Source organism: Hylobates moloch, unplaced genomic scaffold (genome assembly GCF_009828535.3).
Source record: "Hylobates moloch isolate HMO894 unplaced genomic scaffold, HMol_V3 SCAFFOLD_13, whole genome shotgun sequence".
Lineage (NCBI taxonomy): Eukaryota > Metazoa > Chordata > Mammalia > Primates > Hylobatidae > Hylobates > Hylobates moloch.
In genome coordinates this window covers 42,634,576-42,655,905 of record NW_026652288.1, presented here as the reverse complement: position 1 = coordinate 42,655,905, position 21,330 = coordinate 42,634,576, and the positions used below count along the sequence as shown (strand labels likewise).

Here is a 21,330-nt window from a genome sequence, read left to right as displayed (position 1 = left end):
GAGACACAAAACCCTTTTTAAAAAATAGTTTAGGATCTTATATTTGTTCTGATAAACTGAGAATGTGGCTAATGAAAAATTTAAAACTACTACTTCCTAGGTCAGGTTTTCATCCTAATCCAGGATGTTAAACTCAATTATGTGAGTTCCTTTCATGTTATGTGCCAGAAATTACATAGCAAATTGTCATCAAAAATATATTCAATCCTCTATCAAATGACAACTCAGTCAGGTCATCTATCCATTTTGATAACAGCAAAAAGAAAAAAATGGAAACAACCTTACTTGCATTAGAACCATTCATTTTTCTCAACATGGATACCAATGTTTTTACTTTTCCCTTTGGACTAGAATAGCCCTTCCTTTTTGAAAGAGAACAGAGGTGGGAAAGAAGAACCTACGTTCTCAGACAGATTATTTTAAGAAAGAGTATATATGGGATAGTTCTGTAAAAATTTAGTGTTCAAAACTAGGGGAGAAATGGTATCTCTAAAAGAATGCCTTGCACTTGTGTAACCTGGCTAATAATGATTTATTATGAAAACCTGCCTTTCTTAATCTCAGATGGAGACATGAGATTTGATTTGTCGCTGTTCACATTCTTCTCAGTGAATAAGCAAAATTCCCTAAGATTAGTGCCTCTTTCGGAATTAATACAGGTTTTTATGTGTTTTATCTGTCCCTAATTCTGTAATAGGAAAATGACATAATAGAGATCTTAGAGAAATAGAGAGGTTCTTTTGAAGAGTTGTAAATTATTGCATCTAATTCTAAAATACAAAAAGGTTTTACTATCCTGGCTAGGAAAGGCCAACACCAATTTAATAATAAACTTATTAGATAGTATTGTAGTGACTACATCTTATAACAGAAGTTATTAATATAATAAGGCTGAAGTATCTTGTATCAATTTTTGTAATTATTTCAAGGATTTTTTTGTAATTAAAAGCAAAACAAAAGAAATGTCAATCTGTAGTCTGTAATGGGAACTACAGATTTGCTCCCTCCCTCCAAGAAAATGAAAGAAAAACCTATTTCAGATTTACTTCTCTTACTTAAAATCAAGCAGTTTATTTTTTTTATGTCAGAATGTTTTCTAAAAGATTACCATTTACTTCTTTACAATGATTTATAAACTATTCAGCAGGGAGAGGGTCAGTGAGTTGGTTACTTAAACCATTGTTCGATTAATAGTAATATCTAAATCAATTACTAGTTCTCATATAAACCCATATTAAAACATTAACATCCCTGTATTGAACCTGCAGCCTCTGTTAAGAGCAGTACCCTTCTTTGTATAATGCAGGGTTTTTTTTATATTGTTTTTCACTTAATTTTCTCTTCACAGAGGTCTGTGACTTAGGGCGTAAGTATCTCTATTCCACTAATGAGGAAATTGAAGCAAGGAAAGTTTGATTTCCAGTCACTAAGACAAGTTATTATGAGTTATTATTCAGTACATTTTGAGATCATGTATTTTTTTGAAATTATGCCAGTCAACCTATAAGAAATGCTTATGTTTTGTTTTTTGTGGTAAAATATAACAGAATTTGCCAGTATAACCATTTTAAGTGTATAGTGACATTAAGTATATTCACGTGTTGTACAATTATTAAAAATGTTTTTGTGTTTAGTTCAAATAATTGGCCCCCATAATACAAGATGCTCCCTTTAAGTAGCATTAATGTTGTGCCATTTAAAACAGTTTCCCTAGGAGGTTATATACACACTTATTCATTTGATGTGCAGAATGTTGAAAACTATTCAAGTACTCCTTTTGGAATTGCTTTTATTCTTCTGAGTATCACTGGTGGATATTTTTCATCCTTCAGTGACAAAGTTGATTTTCGAAAGCCAGAAGTTATTCAGAGCACTATTTTCAAAATATTGTAGATTATCAAGCTGGGTAATTTTTTTCAAGTAATTCATAAGTAATGAATGACTTATGAAGTCATTTACTCAGCAAATGTTTATTGAAGGTCTATTAGGTGACTTTCACTCTCATGATCACTAATTATGCCATGATGAACAAAACAGCTTTTTCCCATGGAGTTTACAGTCTAATGAGGGAGATAAATATTAAATCAATCATGAATTATGATAAGTATCATGAAAGATAAAGTAGAGTGCTAACGGGAGCTTGGAGAGCACCTGATTGAAGCTGGGTGTCATATTTACCAAAAGTAACATGAGCTTTGACCAAAGAATATGTATGAGTTTGGCAGGTGAAGCTAGAAGGACCAAAAACATGTGCAAAGCCGCTAAGAAGGGCAAGTTTGAGGAACCAGAAGTGTAGTTTGTGGAATAATGTATGAAGGGGAGTGAAACAAAATGAGTTTGAAGGAGTAGGCAAAAGCCAGATCATATAGGGAGAATTTAGATTTTAATGTTACAAAGGTACTAGAGGTTTCAGGCTACCATCTTCTTATCTGGTTCATTCCATTTGTCAGCTAGCTGGTTTCTTTGCTTCTATCCTTACCCTCCACAATCTGTTCTTAAAAGAACAGCCAGCAATTTGTTTCAAACCTAACGCATTTTCTATTACTTAGGCAATAACACAAAATGCCTTCTCATTTCACTCAACGATCAATGAAAGCCAGAGTCCTTAAAAAAATGTACAAAGCCCTGTAGGATCTGGCCCCATGCTAGCTTATTTCCTGTCACTTACCTCCATGCTTACCTTGTTCCATCCTCACCTTCACACATGCCAAGAGCGTACCTGCCTTAGGGTGTCTGAACTTGCAGTTTCTTATACCTGTAATATTCTTCCTCTAAATATATATATTCTTGTTCTCTCACTTCCATTAGGTTGCTATTATCTATCAGTCAGGTCCTTCCTCAGTCACCCTGTAAAAAATAGTGACTGCCCCACATTCCACACAGTACTCATAACCATCTGGCATGCTTTATTTCTATTAGGGTTTTTTGTTTGTCTGTGTATCTTCCCCTACTCCCAACACAGACACCCTCTCCCCGTGTCCCCACCCCGTGCTCTCTCCCTCTCTCCCTCTCCCATGACTGCTGGGATTTTGTTTTAGTCACTGTTGTAGCCCCATTGCCTGGAATAGTGTCTGGCATGTAGAAGGCATTCAAATTAATGAAAGGTGAAGGGAATCACAAGTGTCTCTCTAGTTTTTGGCTTATATATCATAATGATAGATGTAACCATTTAATGAAATTCCAGAGTAGTAGGAAGAAGAACATCGTAGGAGAAATAAATTTGGGGTGGGGAGGAGATTATGAGTTAATTTTAGGCATGTTCAGTTTATGATGTCTGTGAAACATCCAAGCAGATAGATCATAGACAGTTGGATATGCTAGTATGGAATATAGAACAGAGGCCTAAGCTGGAAATAAAAATCTGCGTGTTGTAGATGGTATTTAAAATCATGGAAACGGTTGTGTCTAAATGAGAGCATCTATGAAAAAGACATCTGAGAACTAAGCCCTACAATGCATTTGAATGGAGGAATGAGACTTCGTTTGCAATAGGAGGAAAGAAAGGGATTACGGATGCAAGCAATGTCTAGATTTTCTGATGGCTTCTATTATCCCCAAAATACAAGACTAGATCATTAGCTAAGAATGAAAGGGTAAGAAGATTGCTCAGCAGTATTGAGGTCTCATTTGATATTGGAGATCATCAACTTAGAATGGTATAAATGTATTCACTTGAAATTTTTTCCAACAATGTTCAGTTACATGGTGCATAAAACATGCCTAGATTCATCTAGAGTTGGAAAGAGAAAGGGGCAAAGGAGTTATTAACAAAAAGCAACCAAACTTGTTTTTTTGTTTTTATTTATTTATTTAGTGAATGGGATTATTTTTTAATTTTTCTTTTTTATCATATTATTATACTTTAAGTTCTGGGGTACATGTGCACAACATGCAGTTTTGTTACATAGGTATACACATTCCAAGGTGGTTTGCTGTACTCATCAACCTGTCACCTTCATTAGGTATTTCTCCTAATGCTATCCCTCCCCTAGCCCCCCAACCCCCAATAAGCCCTGGTGTGTGATGTTCCCCTCTCTGTGTCCGTGTGTTCTCACTTTTCAACTCCCACTTATGAGTGAGAACATGCAGTGTTTGATTTTCTGTTGTTGTGATAGTTTGCTGAGAATGATGGTTTCCAGCTTCATCCATGTCCCTGCAAAGGACATGAACTCATCCTTTTTTATGGCTGCATAGTATTCCATGATGTATATGTGCCACTTTTTTTTATGCAGTCTGTCATTGATGGACATTTGGGTTGTTTCCAAGTCTTTGCTATTGTGAAAAGTGCCGCAATAAGCATGTGTGTGCATGTGTCTTTTTAATCGAATGATTTATAATCCTTTGGGTACATACCCAATAATGGGATTGCTGGGTCAAATGGTATTTCTAGTTCTAGATCCTTGAGGAATCACCACACTGTCTTCCACAATGGTTGAACTAATTTACACTCCTACCAACAGTGTAAAAGCCTTCCTATTTCACCACATCCTCTCCAGCATCTGTTGTTTCCTGACTTTCTAATGATCACCATTCTAACTGGTATATGAGATGGTATCTCATTGTGATTTTGATTTGCATTTCTCTGTAATGACCAGTGATGATGAGCTTTTTTTAATATGTTTGTTGGCTGCGTAAGTGTCTTCGAGAAGTGTCTGTTCATATCCTTTGCCCACTTGTTGATGGGGTTGTTTGTTTTTTTCTTGTAAATTTGTTTAAGTTCTTGGTAGATTCTGGATGTTAGCCCTTTGTCAGATGGATAGATTGCAAAAATTTTCTCCCATTCTGTAGTTTGCCTATTCATGCTGATGATAGTTTCTTTTCCTGTGCAGAAGCTTTTTAGTTTAATTAGATCCCATTTGTCAATTTTGACTTTTGTTGCCATTGCTTTTGGTGTTTTAGACATGAAGTCTTTGCTCATGCCTGTGTCCTAAATGGTATTGCCTAGGTTTTCTTCTAGGATTTTTATGGTTTTAGGTCTTACATTTAAGTCTTTAATCCATCTTGAATTGATTTTTGTATAAGTTGTAAGGAAGGGTCCAGTTTCTGTTTTCTGCCTATGGCTAGCCAGTTTTCCCAACAACATTTATTAAATAGAGAATCCTTTCACCGTTGCTTGTTTGTGTCAGGTTTGTCAAAGATCAGATTGTTGTAAATGTGTGGTGTTATTTCTGATGCCTCTGTTCTGTTCCATTGGTCTATATATCTGTTTTGGTACCAGTACCATGCTGTTTTGGCTACTGTAGCCTTGTAGTATAGTTTAAAGTCAGGTAATGTGATGCCTTCAGCTTTGTTCTCTTTGCTTAGGATTGTCTTGGCTATGCCAGCTCTTTTCTGATTCCATATGAAGTTTAAAGTAGTTTTTTCCAATTCTGTGAAGAAAGTCAGTGGTAGCTTGATGGGGATAGCATTGAATATAAATCACTTTGGGCAGTATGGCCATTTTCACGATATTGATTCTTCCTATCCATGAGCATGGAATGTTTTTCCATTTGTTTGTGTCCTCTCTTATTTCCTTGAGCAGCGGTTTGTAGTTCTCCTTGAAGAGGTCCTTCACATCCCCTGTAAGTGGTATTCCTAGGTATTTTATTCCCTTAGTAGCAATTGTGAATGGAAGTGCACTCATGATTTGGCTCTCTGTTTATCTGTTATTGGTATATAGGAATGCTTGTGATTTTTGCACATTGATTTTGTATCCTGAGACTTTGCTGAAGTTGCTTATCAGGTTAAGGAGATTTAGGGCTGAGACGATGGGGTTTTCTAAATATACAATCATGTCATCTGCAAACAGAGACAATTTGACTTCCTCTTTTCCTGTTTGAATACCCTTTATTTCTTTCTCTTGCCTGATTGCCCTGGCCAGAACTTCCAATAATATGTTGAATAGGAGTGGTGAGAGAGGGCATCCCTGTCTTGTGCCAGTTTTCAAAGGAATGCTTCCAGTGTTTGCCCATTCAGTATGATATTGGCTGTGGGTTTGTCATAAATAGCTCTTATTATTTTGAGATACATTCCATCAATACCTAGTTTATTGAGAGTTTTTAGCATGAAAGGGTGTTGAATTTTGTCAAAGGCCTTTTCTGCATCTATTGGGATATTCATGGGGTTTTTGTTATTGGTTCTGTTTATGTGATGGATTACTTTTATTGATTTGCGTATGTTGAACCAGCCTTGCATCCCAGGGATGAAGCCGACTTAATCATGGTGAATAAGCTTTTTGATGTGGTGCTGGATTCGGTTTGCCAGTATTTTCTTGAGGATTTTCACGTCGATGTTCATCAGGGATATTGGCCTGAAATTTTCTTTTTTTGTTGTGTCTCTGCCAGGTTTTGATATCAGGATGATGCCGGCCTCATAAAATGAGTTAGGGTGGAGTCCCTCTTTTGTATTGTTTGGAATAGTTTCAGCTGCTCTTTGTACCTCTGGTAGAATTCAGCTGTGAATCCCCATGTGGTCGTGGAATGTTTTTGGTAGGTAGACTATTAATTACTGCCTCAATTTCGGAGTTTTTTTGTTGTTGTTTGTTTGTTTTTTGTTTTTTTGAAATGGAGTCTCACTCTGTCGCCCAGGCTGGAGTGCAGTGGCGCAATCTGAGCTCACTGCAAGCTCTGCCTCCTGGGTTCACGCTATTCTCCAGCCTCAGCCTCCCGAGTAGCTGGAACTACAGGTGCCTGCCACCATACCTGGATAATTTTTTGTATTTTTTAGCGGAAATGGGGTTTCACCATATTAGCCAGGATGGTCTCAATCTCCTGACCTCGTGATCCGCCTGCCTCGGCCTCCCCAAGTAATTTCAGACTTTTTTATAGGCCTATTCAGGGATTTGACTTCTTCCTGGTTTAGTCTTGGGAGAGTGTATGTGTCCAGGAATTTATCCATTTCTTCTAGATTTTCTAGTTTATTTGCACAGAGGTGTTTATAGTGTTCTCTGATGGTAGTTGTTATTTCTGTGGGGTCAGTGGTGATAACCCCTTTATCATTTTTTATTGCATCTATTTGATTCTTCTCTCTTCTTTATTAGTCTGGCTAGCGGTCTATTTTGTTTATCTTTTCAAAAAACTAGCTCTTAGATTCATTGATTTTTTTCGAAGGGTTTTTCATGTCTCTATCTCCTTCAGTTCTGCCCTGATCTTAGTTATCTCTTGTCTTCTGCTAGCTTTTGAATTTGTTTGCTCTTGCTTCTCGAGTTCTTTTGTGATGTTAAGGGGTCGATTTTAGATCTTTCCTGCTTTCTCTTGTGGGCATTTAGTGCTACAAATTTCCCTCTGCACACTGCTTTGAATGTGTCCCAGAGATTCTGGTACGTTGTATGTTTGTTCTCATTGGTTTCAAAGAACATCTTTATTTCTGCCTTCATTTCATTATTTACCCAGTAGTCATTTAGGAGGAGGTTGTTCAGTTTCCATGTAGTTGTGCAGTTTTGAGTCAGTTTCTTAATCCTGAGTTCTAATTTGATCGCACTGTGGTCTGAGAGACTGTTTGTTATGATTTCCGTTCTTTTGCATTTGCTGGGGAGTGTTTTACTTCTAATTATTTGGTCAATTTTAGAATAAGTACAATGAGGTGCTGAGAAGAATGTATGTTTTGTTGATTTGGGGTGGAGAGTTGTGTAAATGTCTATTAGGTCCACTTCATCCAGAGCTGAGTTCAAGTCCCGAATATCCTTGTTAATTTTCTGTCTCATTGATCTGTTTAATATTGACAGTGGGGTGTTAAAATCTTCCATGATTACTGTGTGGGAGTCTAAGTCTCTTTGTAGTTCTCTAAGAACTTGCTTTATGAATCTGGGTGCTCCTGTGTTGGGTGCATACATATTTAGGATAGTTAGCTCTTCTTGATGCATTGATCCCTTTACCAGTATGTAATTCCCTTCTTTGTCTCTTTTGATCCTTGTTGGTTTAAAGTATGTTTTATCAAAGATTACACAACTCCTGCTTTTTTTTTTTTTTTTTTTTTTTTTGCTTTCCATTTGGTTGGTAAATATTCCTCCATCCCTTTATTTCGAGCCGACATGTGTCTTTGCACATGAGATGGGTCTCCTGAATACAGCACATTGATGGGTCTTGACTCTTTATCCAATTTGCCTGTGTCTTTTAATTGAGGTATTTAGCCCATTTACATTTAAGGTGAATATTTGTTATGTGTGAATTTGATCCTGTCATCATGATAGTAGCTGGTTATTTTGCCCATTAGTTAATGCAGTTTCTTCATAGTGTTGATGGTCTTTACAGTTTGGTATATTTTTGCAGTGGCTGGTACCGGTTGTTCCTTTCCGTGTTTTTAGTAGCTAATTTATTTAGCTGACTCAACAAGCATCCATTGAGTCTCTACTATGTGCCACGCATTGTTCTAGACATTGGCATACCTAATTTTAAAAGACAGTACTTGTCCTCTAGAAGTTCATGGTTTAGTGAATAAGGTAGACATATAAATAAGATATAATATGTTATATAATAGAAAACATGATCAGCAAAATGTCATGGAAGCAAAGTTCTTTCTTTGAATCATTGGGACATAAGTGAGGCTTTATCAGGAAGCTGAAATTTGAGTCACATTTTTATTTCATTTATTAGAGCACATTACTGTCCATTGTAACTTATATGTTCATTTGGTCATAAAATAGAGAATTACCAGAGATGCAAATTAAAACATTATAGCTTATGCTAGTTTCTACATTTTTTTCACCTCAGAAATTCCCGTATCAGAAATCCGTTTTGCCACAGCAAAAACACATTGTTCACACCCTCAATAAAAACATATTGGAATCCTTTATATGCCAACTGTTTTGTTTTTTTTTTTTCCTTTTTTTTTTCCTGCTACCTGATTTTTTTATTTTTTCATATGCCAACTACTGGTACTTTTTCACACATGTGCCAGCTCTAAAAAGAGGAGTACCTAAAATATCTTGAGCAATATATAATGCTTATTCTTAATGCCTCAATTATATACCAGATTTGGTGTATATCACATAATGCTGCTTCTGTTATATACTATATTTGATACATAATTGAGGCATTATGAATAATTTCTAGGGCTTTTCTAAGTGCAGTTTTCTATACTTTGCCAGGAGAAGACTTCTAATAAGTGTTTTCTAAATGAAACAAATTTGTGACGAAAATGTTACTTTTTTAAATAAGGAAATCCTTAATATTAATAGTAAAATAAAACATACATTTAGCTTCCTTTTATACTTACAGTAGTATCATTGTATAATAACATACCAAAAATATATCTGTTGTCATGATGATACCTGGAACCTCTGTTACCATCCCAGAGACCTGTTCCCTTGTTTACTCTTTGTTTTATTCTTCTTTTTTGTTTGTTTTTTTGAGACAGAGTCTCGTTGTATCACCAGGCTGGAGTGCAGTAGTGCAATCTCGGCTTACTGCAACCTCCGCCTCCTGGGTTCAAGCGATCCTCCTGCTTTAGCCTCCCGAGTAGCTGGGACCACAAGCATGCACCATCACACCCGGCTAATATTTGTATTTTTAGTAGAGGCAGGGCTTCACCATGTTGGCCAGGATGGTCTCAAGTTCTTGACCTCGTGATCCGCCCACCCCGGCCTCCCAAAGTGCTGGGATTACAGGCATGAGCCACCACACCCGGCCTTGTTTTATACTTTTAACTTCATCTCTTCACTGTCTTTCTTCCTTTCAGCATATATACATAGTCAAGTCGTTTTTTCAGCTGGGAAGTAGAGTGAGGGAGACCCATGACCTTGAACAGGATGATCTGTGCTTTCCCCCCTACTTTCCCATCTCCCATTCAGTAGTGCTTATCTCACCATAGCCTGTCAGCTGCTTAGCATGGTAGGTCAAAGCATGGGTTTTGGAACTAGACTGCCTGTATTAAAATGCTAATTCTGCCACTTACAAGCTATGTGACCTTGGATAAGAAACTTCCTAGTTTCTTCCTCTGTAAAATGAAGATAAAGTGCTTAGGAAATGCTTGGCACATGTAAACATATAAAAATATCAAATACTGTTATCATTACTGTTATCATCATACCACCCTATAGAAATTGCTTTTGATTAGGTCACTCTTGACCTCCTGTTTGCTAGGTTCCTTGTACCCCCTTTACCTTTGAGAATTTGACATCCATCTATATACTAATATCCAAAATTTGTCTCATCCATAATTCTCTCTTCTGAATCTCCCTCCAATATGTAACTGTTAAATGGACATTCCTGCCAAGTTAAACTACATGTAACTTAAACTCAAGATGCCTACTTACACTAATCTTGATTATTTTATTTCCTACACTTTCTTATAGGTACAACCCAGTAACCCAAGCCAAAAACCGAAGACTTATCGCAAGTCCCGTTCGTTCTACTTCTTATATAGCACATATTTTTCCCTTTCCTCTCCTGTTACATTATTTCAATGCTTAAGCATCTTTTTTGTGAACTATCAAAATATATGTGTCATCTCTGTTCCATCGTTTGTCCTCTTCAAATCCATTGAATACAGTGCTTCCAAATTTACTGTTTTATAAAGCAAATATGATTATTATGTGTTTAAAACCTGTGCCCCGTCACCTAAAGGATAAAATTCAAACTGGATTCTGTCTACCTGTTTAGCCAAAACTACTTTCAGTTCTTAGAATTTATTATGTTTCGAAACTCTTTGTATATACTGTTACCACTTCCCTACTTGCCTTTTTCGTACTTTCTCTCTTCTGTCCATTTCTCATGGACAAATACGTATTATGTGGTTGAGAATTGTGAAAGCAGAGGCTATCTTTGGTTTTCTTTTATATCCCCAGTGTTAGTGTAGTACCAGATAATCGTAAGCACAGTAGAACAGTGTTTCTTACAATGTGTCTATGGACAAGATAATTCTGGTCAACAATAAAATAAGCACAGAAATTGTAAGTGATCAAAAATCTCCATAGCAATTTGATAGGGTAATTTTATATCAAGTTTTATAATAAAAAGCAAGACTTATTTTTTGTATGGTGTTTTTAATTTAATTTTTCTAGCGGTTCATTTTTACTGTATCTTACACAAGTACCAATCTGTGGTGGAATTTTTAAAAAATTAGTCCTTTCCATGTAATTATTGCACTTTTCACACTCACAATAAAACTTCTACCTGAAGTGCCTTCTAGGTCATTGAGAAACATGGAAAATTATCTTCCATATAGATTTAGAGGAAAGTGTATTTTGCTGTGGAACTACATTTGAAAACTGGGAATAGCACCAGGAGGTAAAAATAGCTCGAGCAGAAATATTTGGGTTTGTATATTAGCTCTGCAACTTTTCTTCTGTGTATGTGAGTAAGCAGGTTACTTATCTATTCCAAGACTTAGTTTCTTCAGCCCTAAAACAGGAGATAACGCTTACTAAATTTACTTTTCAGAGCTGTTGCAAGAATTAGTGAAATGTACATAAAGATGTATTTTAATAAAAATAATGTGTTCAATATTTTTTTTTAAATTAGTCCTTTCACACACATGATTTGCAAAACACTGCATTAGAAAAAATTATTTACCAGAAATATTTGGAACTTGACCTGAGCTATCTAAACTCCCAAAGATTTCACAGTAATTTTAGTAAGAATTATAGCACATAATATATATTTATTTCTTGCAACTGAAGGGTCAGAGAGCTACCTATATATGTATAATAACTCTTGGACCATATACGGTCCTGCAAATGCAGTTGATCTGATAGCACTTGAATTGAGCTGGCATGTTAGTCACAGCTGGGCATATCATATCAGCACCACCATGGAAATAGTTCCTTGAAAGATTTCAGTGAATGATAGGAAAAAAATTCTTTTAGAACATTATTTGTATACTTACAGAGACTCTTGAAGTAATGATCTCTTAATAAATATTTGTTGAACAATTATTTAAAGTTTTATTACAAAAATGGCTTGATTGTTTTTCTTAAAGAATGTAACAAATCAGTAAACTTAAAAAAAAATTCTGCTGTCCTTTTCTGTATGCCTTTGCAGAAGAACTAAGATCAGTAAAATCACACAATTCTTAATAATTATGTATTCAAAATTGTTTCTTTACTGAATATTATGTGCAAGGGACTGAACACATACAAAATTATAAAGAACCATTTTTTCATAAATCTCTTGCTTGCCTAAAAAGTTAATTCTTTTAAATTTCATTGTGAGCCAGTTTTGAATTATTAATGGGGTAGGAAATAGTGTAACAACATTAAAATTGAATTCCATTCAATTCTTCCATTTAAGCTTCCATTCTTTAAAATAAATGTCACTTACACCAACATTTCTTAATGTTTTTAGAACCTTCTGGTTTTAGCATACTTCCCATCAAGTGAATATATGAAAAAAGTTTTTAAAATTCATGAATAGCCTGTTACTAAAAATAAAATAATGAAATCAGACAACTGCTGACATAATCTAGTATTAATAGTTTCAAAACCTTATTTAAAAACAACTTATCCTAATCTTCTAGCCTTTTTGCTGGTGAAATATCACAGAGACTTCTACTTTTATCTGTGTCATAAGTGAATCCTCTATCCATATATTTTTTTGGCTTTCAATATGAAAATTAATGGTCTTCACATAATCATGGCTTTTTTAACATTGACATCTCTAGTTACAGAATCTACTCACTGCAAGTAATAGGGTAGTCTTTTTGACAAACTTAGAATTCTCCTTCCTTGGTCCTGTGTAGATGAGGGCAAAAAAGGATTGACATTTCTTTGCTAGCCAACAAAATGTTTCCCATCAGTATCAGTATTTATACTTCCTAGAACTTTGATAATTCTTCATTGAATTCAAATAGTATGTGAAGAAGAAATACCATAGAATTTGAAAGAAGGGACAACAGTGGGGACTTTAAATGAAGTTTAACTTTATTCATGTCTTAAACATAGGGACCAGATTAATGATATATATTCAAGTGTTAGGACAACATCCTTGTCCAGTTCAAAAACCTTGCCTTTAAAACCACCTTTATTTAACAGTTCTCTCTTCACTGACGGGGGAAAAAAAGCAGTTAAAAGTCTTAAAAATGTAAGAGAAAAATTATATCCATTTCTATTTTACTTGCCAAAGTTTGTTCTTTTTTTAAAGTTGAAGAAAAATGGAGATATAAAGTAAAACAGAGCTATAGCTGTATTTGCTCTTACAGAATATGTTATCTTCAGAATTGATCTCTCAAGTTTAATGAGATTTGCCTTTCTTAGAAAAAATATAACAAAAATAAGAACATCAAGTGAATTAAAATATATCATTTTAAAAATCTGCTTGATGAAGAAACAGGCCTATATTTGTAGTTTTTAATTGAAAAAGTTTACCTCAAACTTTGCTATGTTATCCACTTGTGTAGCATTACAGAACTAGAGCCAATATCCCAATATTAGTAGATTGCTTTGGAATCATACAGTACCTTTTCAGAATGCTTATACTATTGTCATGATGAATTAGAAAACAATTGTCATAGCAAACCTGAAAATTCTTTTCCATCTAACCTTAAAATCCAGAAAAAAACTGTTTGAGGGTATTCCAAGATAACTTTAACCATGGATTACTTCAGGTTTTATTTTTTAAATCATAACAAACTAAGAATGAATCCCTTATTTAGAGTGGGCTTTTATTTTTAGTACTGGTCAGTTAGAAGGTGTAGCCATTTTTTTAAGGGTTGTGAGTGGTATTACATTTTGATCAGTTATAGAATGAGTTACACAACTCAAAAGTTTTAGGTAATCAAAAATTAAGTTTGTTTTCTTTCCTGTTCTAGTTACCGGTTTACTAAAATAGTGAGCATACATGATCACTTGAGAATTGGGCTTCTGGAGCACCTGAACAGAAAGGGAGTGGTTCATATTCAGCATTACAAAAGACAACTTTCTCTTTTTGAAGGGGATTACTTTGGCTATTTTCCAGGTACTGGGGAAATTCCAAATGCATTACAAGTTATTGGGATGGCTATTAATTATTCATTTCCTAAAATATGTTGACTGAAGACTTGAGATTTGGTTATATAATAGAACATTATTTGACTTCATCAATTTATAAAAAACTTATGTAGAAATTTAGCAAAATACAAAATTGAGACTCTTACATGCAGCAGTTATATTTTTTCAGAGAACTCTAGAAACATCAGGCTTATTAGAACATACTTAGAAGTACTTTCTGAAAATAATGGAAGAGCAATAGAATTTGTGCATGTGTATATAAAGAAAAGTTATGTGCAATGCATTGCATCTTTCCAAGTAATTACATAACAAAAGAAAATCATTTTGCATAATATTTCAGTTTTAGGATATTAGGTTAAGGAAGAGTATTTATAACTAGAGAGTTTTTAATAGATAATTAATACTTTAATAAAGAATGCATAAACCATTCAAATATTTTTATAAATAATTCTTCAAGGCGTAATTAATGGCCTGAATATATTGAACCATATCACAGAGTGTCCATTGGATGAGACATTTGATTATTTAGAATAATTCTTCTTTAGAATTTTTATGTCTGCTTCAAGGTTGAAGATTTAGGGGAAATGATCTTCATAAAAATATATTTCCAAACATATTTCCTTTGCATACCTTTTACTTAACGGATTTATCTTGATAGTTGTTGGGGAAATCATAAGGGTTATTTTCCTTCATTAGGAAAACCTCTTTAGGCATTATTTGGACTTTTATTTTTGAACATGGAGAACTTTGGGCTGCATTCGAATTATCACAGGGTGCAATTCAGATCTCATTTTAGTCAAGTTTTTTCTCACTGCTCTAAGTCTCTCTAAGGACTACTTCTAATCTTTCTACTGTACAAGTTCCCATCCATTCCACATACCTGATTGAGTGTGCCCGATATTGTGATAGACCCTGAGGTACAAGGGTGAATAAGACATAGACTCTGCTCTCAAGTGCAGTGTAACTGAGTTCGAGGTATCAAGTTAGCCCAGAGAAAGGAATATTTGTTCTTCCTTGATACACAGAGGAAGATATGACATTTAGAAGAGATGTTGAAATAAGCGTTTAAGAATAAATAGGAATTTCTTATAGGGGATAAATATTCTAAGAAAGGCAAGAGTGCATGCAGTCTCAATACATTAAACTAAGGAATATGTGTTAAGACGCCTAATTCAAATTCGAGTACTCTTATTACTTGCAGTTTCCCATATAAAATATATATGAAGGCACAAGTAGAGAACCACAAAGCCAGTTCGAAACCACAAAACCACTTAGCAGTCACTTCTTACTAAATAATTGTCTTGCACATACACTAACCATTCTTACCACTCCTGGTGGATCAGCTTTTCATAGTAGCTCATGTCCTAAACTTTCCAACAGTCATTATATCATAGTGAATTCCAAAAGTCTACTATATATTAAATATGAAATTTAGTTTTTTAATCATTACTCATGGATCAACTTTTCATAACAGCTCATGTCCTAAACTTTCCAACCAGTCATTATATCATGGTTAGTGAGCTCCAAAAGTCTACCATATACTAAATATGGAATTTAGTTTTTTAATCCTTAAATTTTCAAATGCTGTTGTCAGTTTTGTGTGCTAATAACTTACATAGGAGCAGTTGAAAATATTTAAATATAAAAATATTTAACCTAGTTAATAAGTACATTTACTTGTTAATATAAATTTTTTTCTTTTTCTCTTTTTCATTAAAAATTGGAACTATTTGTACAGTCTTTTTCTTTAGTCCGACTATTGCTTTATTTTTAATATATTTAAATTCTACCCAATTTTAGGACCAACAGTAGGTACCATTATGATATAAACAAAAATGTGGCTTAAGAAATATGTTTTATGATCAGTCACGTAGCCTCATATTTGGACCTTATTATATGAGTGATAAATTTTAAGATCGAGTTCTCCTGAAACACTGAAGTTTTGGCATTTGTCAATGTGAGGCAGTCGAACTCCAATAAATTAACAGGGGCATAGCTCCAAATGGCATGAGACTGGTAGACATGTCACAAAACTTGTAAGTAGCCACAAAAATAACATACTAATACTGTTTATATAATCTCTTTCGTTTTTCATGATACAGTCATATATATTCTTAGTTTTTATTAAGAACAACCATGGCTGTTGCAGGAAGTTTTGTCCTGTTTAACAGTCCAGGAAGCATTGAGAGTAAGAGATATTCACATAGGCACAACACATATCTGATTTTTAGTCCATATTATAATATATCACTCAGTAAAGTGTCTTACAGGATAAAAGGGAAGTTTTCTACTGCTACCTACACATGGAAGGTTTTTAAAACATATATGTCTTTAAGAAAAGAATTGTTTTGGGATAGTCTCATCTGATAGGAAAATGATTTTTTTATAGTAGAAGAATCTTTGAGATAGAAACTTCAGAACTGAATATTTTCATTACTGACCTTATAAAAATTATACATTTTTAATTTTATGTATTTTTAATTTTTATGGGTACATAGTAGGTGTATACATTTAGGGGGTACATGAGATACTTTGATACAGAAATTCAATGTATAATAATCACATCAGGGTAAATTAGGTATCCGTCACCTCAAGCATTTATCCCTCCTTCATGTTTCAAATAATCCAATTATGCTCTTTTAGTTATTTTTAAATGTACAATAAATTATTGTTGACTGAAAATTATCTTTGTTCATTAAAACATGGTATTTAATTGCAGCCAGTCCAAGTAACTAGTGTTCTTATAATTGTCAAAAATGTTCGTGTTCTAAGATAGCCTCATGTGAAAATGTTAAATAATGAATTGCATAAAGTAATTACTAATCAAACTACATTATGACCAACTTTAAGAAACTGGCTTCAGTCAGGTGCAGTGGCTCACACCTGTAATCCCAGCACTTTGAGAGGCCAAGGTGGGCGGATCACTTGAGGTCAGGAGTTCAAGACCAGCCTGGCCAACATGGTGAAACCCCGTCTCCACTAAAAATACAAAAATTAGCCAGGCATGGTGGCATGCGCCTGTAATCCCAGCTACTTGGGAGGCTGAGGCAGGAGAATTGCTTGAACCTGGGAGGCAGAGATTGCAATGAGCTGAGGTCGCGCCATTGCACTCCGCACTCCAGGCTGGACAACAGAGTGAGACTCCATCTCAAAAAAAAAAAAAAAATAGAAACCGGCTTCTTTTTTCTGCCAGAATGATGACATTGAATACTGATATAACATCACGTGGGGCGTGGCAGTATTTTTTTAATTGCTTGATTTTTTTTTCCATTTATGCCTTGAAATTTACCAAAAATTATGAGAACTTTGAATATTTTAACTGGTCTTTATACCATTTTAAGAACATATTGGCCAGGTGTGGTGGCTCACGCCTGTAATCCCAGCACTTTGGGAGGCAGATGCGGGCGAATCACGAGGTCAGGAGATCGAGACCTTCCTGGCTAGCATGGTGAAACCCCATCTCTACTAAAAATAGAAAAAAAAATTAGTCGGGCGTAGTGGCGGGCGCCTGTAGTCCTAGCTACTCGGGAAGCTGAGGCAGGAGAATGGCGTGAACCCGGGAGGCGGAGCTTGCAGTGAGCCGAGATTGTGCCACCGCACTCCAGCCTGGGTGACAGTGCCAGACTCCGTCTCAAAAAAAAAAAAAAAAAAAAGAACATATTGACTCAAGGTCTGGTGCAGTGGCTCACGACTGTAATCCCAGCACTTTGGGAAGCCAAGGCAGCCAGATCACCTGAGGTCAGGAGTTTGAGACCAGCCTGGCCAACATGGCGAAACCCCGACTCTACAAAAAATACAAAAATTAGCCAGGCGCAGTGGTGGGCACCTATAATCCAAGCTACTGGGGAGGCTCAGGCAGGAGAATCGCTTGAACTCGGGAGGTGGAGGTTGCAGTGAGCCGAGATTGTGCCACTGCACTCCAGCCTGGGTGACAGAGTGAGACTCCATCTCAGAACAAAAAATAAAATGAACATATTGACTCCTAATGGTATTTTCAAGATGAGGGTGGAAAGGATGGTATTTTTATGAGGGAGAAATATCGGACATCATCTTAGTTTTTCAACTAATATGATTTGTGTATTAGTAGAAGAATTATATTGACTATTGAATTTATGTATTTATATGTGTTTATACAAATTGTTAGGAAGTGTAGCTTGTTAGAATATATGTTTAACAAATAGAATGTTTATTTGGGCCCACTTAGGACTAAATAGCTTAAATTTAAATATCGGTTATGATATCTTCACAGATAACACAGGCAAATTATCATTAAAATGATTTGTGTTTTGTTGTTATTTGTTAACATTGAGTTATAATCAGTTTGAAACCAGCATGTATCACTGAAAATAAATGCTGGTCTCTGTTTCAAGGAGTTTTTAAAAATCAAAGCAGAGGATCATTTACAAAGCAGATAGTAGATTGAATGAAAAATCAGACAAAGGGGCAGAAAAATTTGTAATAGGTACTGCCTTTCTTATGGTTTAGTATTAGGTAGAAGTGCTTGAAGATATTTTTGAGATTATTCTTTACAAATATATTTTTCCTCCATTTAGTAGTATTTCATTCAACAAAAATTTATTGACCGCTCTATGCCAAACATTGAAGGAAAAGAGTAAAAATCAAGAGGATAAATGCATTAGTAAATACAGGCAAAAACTTTTTTAGTAAGCATACATTTACCGTGAACATGATCAGTGCCATGTGACATAGTGCTCAGTGCTGGAAATATAAATAAGAATACCCTGGTACCTGCTCTCATGGAGGTCTCAGTTCATTTGGCAAAACAAACTAAAAATTAAAGTTACAGTATATTATCAAATAAGTGCTGTAATAAAAGTAAGCAGTAAGCATTAAGGAAACATACAGGAGAAAACACTATAAGGAAATCTAAGGGAGGCTTCCCAGATAGGATGCCGGAATCTTGATGGATTTATAGAAGTTAGTAAGGCCAAAAAACAAAAAAAAAAGTACATTTCCAAGTAGATGGAGTAATGTTGCAGACTTTCAGAGTGAGAGAGTATGTGGAGGAATGACTAATTAAATAAAGCTGGAACAGTTGAAAAGGGTATTGACAAAGGATGAGGCTACGTAGATGAGCAAAAGACAGACCCTTCTAAGAATTTGGGCTTCCAATCTGTAAGCAGGGAGAGCCGTTAAAGGATTTATAGCAAGGAAGCAACATGATGAGATGTACATTTTAGGGAGAGCACTCTGGATACTATTGAAAAGCTAAAAAATGTTCAGTTATACCTGTAAGCTCTTTCCAAGATAAGAGTATATGTGAATAATTAAGTTTTAACAAAGTTTAAGAATTACTCACGTTTGTGCAACTTGGTTCTTTTGAAATATTTGTAAATTAGGTTCTTTATATAATTGCATTAATAGACAATAATGGAATGTTACATTCTTAGCATAACCCTGAGCTAATCAAATATAAGAAGTGGAAAACTATTGATAATTGTTGGAAATTCCTATCTGACCTCTCCTTTGTCTGACTATTTAATGTTGATCTTATTTTGTACTAAATCAGATGATATTAAGTGATGGCATTTACCCTCTGTGTAGCTATGATGCATTCTAAATTGCCTGGATCTCCCTCTAGTGCTGGGTTTATAATTAAAAGGACATATAATACAAAGGAAGAAGAGAAACTGAAATTCAAAAGGAGTATAAGATTATGAGAGAGGTTGAGATCTAAGAGGTAGAAAGTTAGGGAAGCATCCTTTCTCTTAATTGCCTCCTACACTGTAGCATACCTCTCTTTCTCCTGCTCACATATATTTAAAAGTTCTACTGCTGAAAATATGTATATGACTCTAAAGGCCTATATAGCTCATTCCAAACATTTTAGCTGTTTTTATTATTTTCGTTGCCTAAGAATTATATAATCGTAAATTCCATGACATTATAACCAGTTCTCCCTTTTGCCTTGAGGTAGGGGCCAGGCTAGCAATTTATAATAAATAATATTATTTTTATTATATAGAAAGTTTCTAAATAGATATTATTGACTACTTCAGTAAACATGTTGATTTATAATTGAAACCACAAAATTGAGTACCATAATTATTCGAAAAAACTAAGTAAACGTTGACTATGCTTATTTTGGAATTTTAGCTGAACAATGCATAGTATATAGTCGTAATTTATGGCATATAAGTTATCTGTATGAATTCAACAGGCTGAACCTTTCATAGCTGCCAAACCTATCTAACTTAATACAAATGACTATAAGCAAGCTTCAGAAAGCTTTGATTTCCATTAATGTGAATCCAGGCTCTCATAAAAGTGAGTTTCTACTATTTTCCATGCAAGCAACTAGCTTCCTTGCAGCACTTTGCCACTTAATTCCAACACAAATATCGTCCTACAGCAAAAAACATTTACTTATGTGATCATATGTCTGTGTTAGTCATTGCATGTTATAGACATCTGATTGACTGAGGTCCAGACATCTGGATTTGTACTGAGGTCAAATTATAGGGATCATCATCACCTTAAAATTATTCCAACTTGAGATAAAATGTTATGGAAAAATTGTACTTCTGCCATGTTTTATTTTAAATATGAAATTTTTTAATTCGGAATTGGAAAGAGTTGGGAAATTAACTTATTTATAGTTTTTATTTTGCCATAAAGGAAAATTGCATCGTTTATGAAATTAAAAAAGAGCTGGAAGTGAGAACACACTTACCAGAGTTCACATACTAAAGTTTGTTCTCTCAGGCTCAAGTAATCTGTACTGTCTCTTCTAAAAATGGTTGACCATATGGAAGGTTTAAAGGCTGCTCTTTCATGATAAATAATTGACAATGGAAGCCATAAATACCTCTATTAAGTTAATTTCTTGCTTGCACTCTATCTCAGTTTTTACCTACTCAGGCTAATTTGCAGGTGCCTGGGATGAGTAGACAATCCATAATTTCTACCAATCAACTAAAAGAAGGAAAGAAAACTGAGCTTCTCTCCCAGTTACCAGGTAGTTTGCTGTGGTTAAAATTAATGCAGATTTTACAGCAGCAGATATTAGCATTTTTATTTATTATAAGTAATTATTTTGAAATTTGGGAAATGAATAGTTGAGTACATCATTTGAGTGTTTATTTGGCCAGTTATTAGTGCAAGAAACCATCATTTAAATGTTCTTTATGTGTTATAGCAAATCAATTTGTTTCTCTCTTCGTATTAATGTGTTTTAAGAAAAATTCATTATGATTACTTTTACTTGAAAATATATTTTATTTTTTGCAGTGTTTGAGCAACACACCTCCACTTACTGAGTATTTCCTCAATGATAAGTATCAAGAAGAACTGAATTTTGACAATCCCTTAGGAATGAGAGGTGAAATAGCTAAATCTTATGCCGAACTGATCAAGCAAATGTGGTCTGGAAAGTTTAGCTACGTCACCCCAAGAGCCTTTAAGGTTAG

The 21,330-nt window shown here is 34.8% G+C and overlaps 1 protein-coding gene across 5 annotated transcripts in view; it reads left to right on the top strand.

Annotated features, from left to right (window-relative positions):
* USP15 (ubiquitin specific peptidase 15) overlaps positions 1-21,330 on the top strand; it is a 144,921-nt gene that overhangs the window by 101,976 nt on the left and 21,615 nt on the right. For 4 of the 5 annotated variants that reach the window (XM_032173189.2, XM_032173188.2, XM_032173190.2 and 1 more), the window contains one exon: positions 21,152-21,325. In XM_032173189.2, the coding sequence (XP_032029080.1) occupies positions 21,152-21,325 (174 nt within the window). Of the gene's footprint in view, positions 1-11,913; positions 12,996-13,722; positions 13,869-21,151; positions 21,326-21,330 lie in introns of those variants that run through there. The other variant, XM_032173192.2, reaches the window with a different exon arrangement.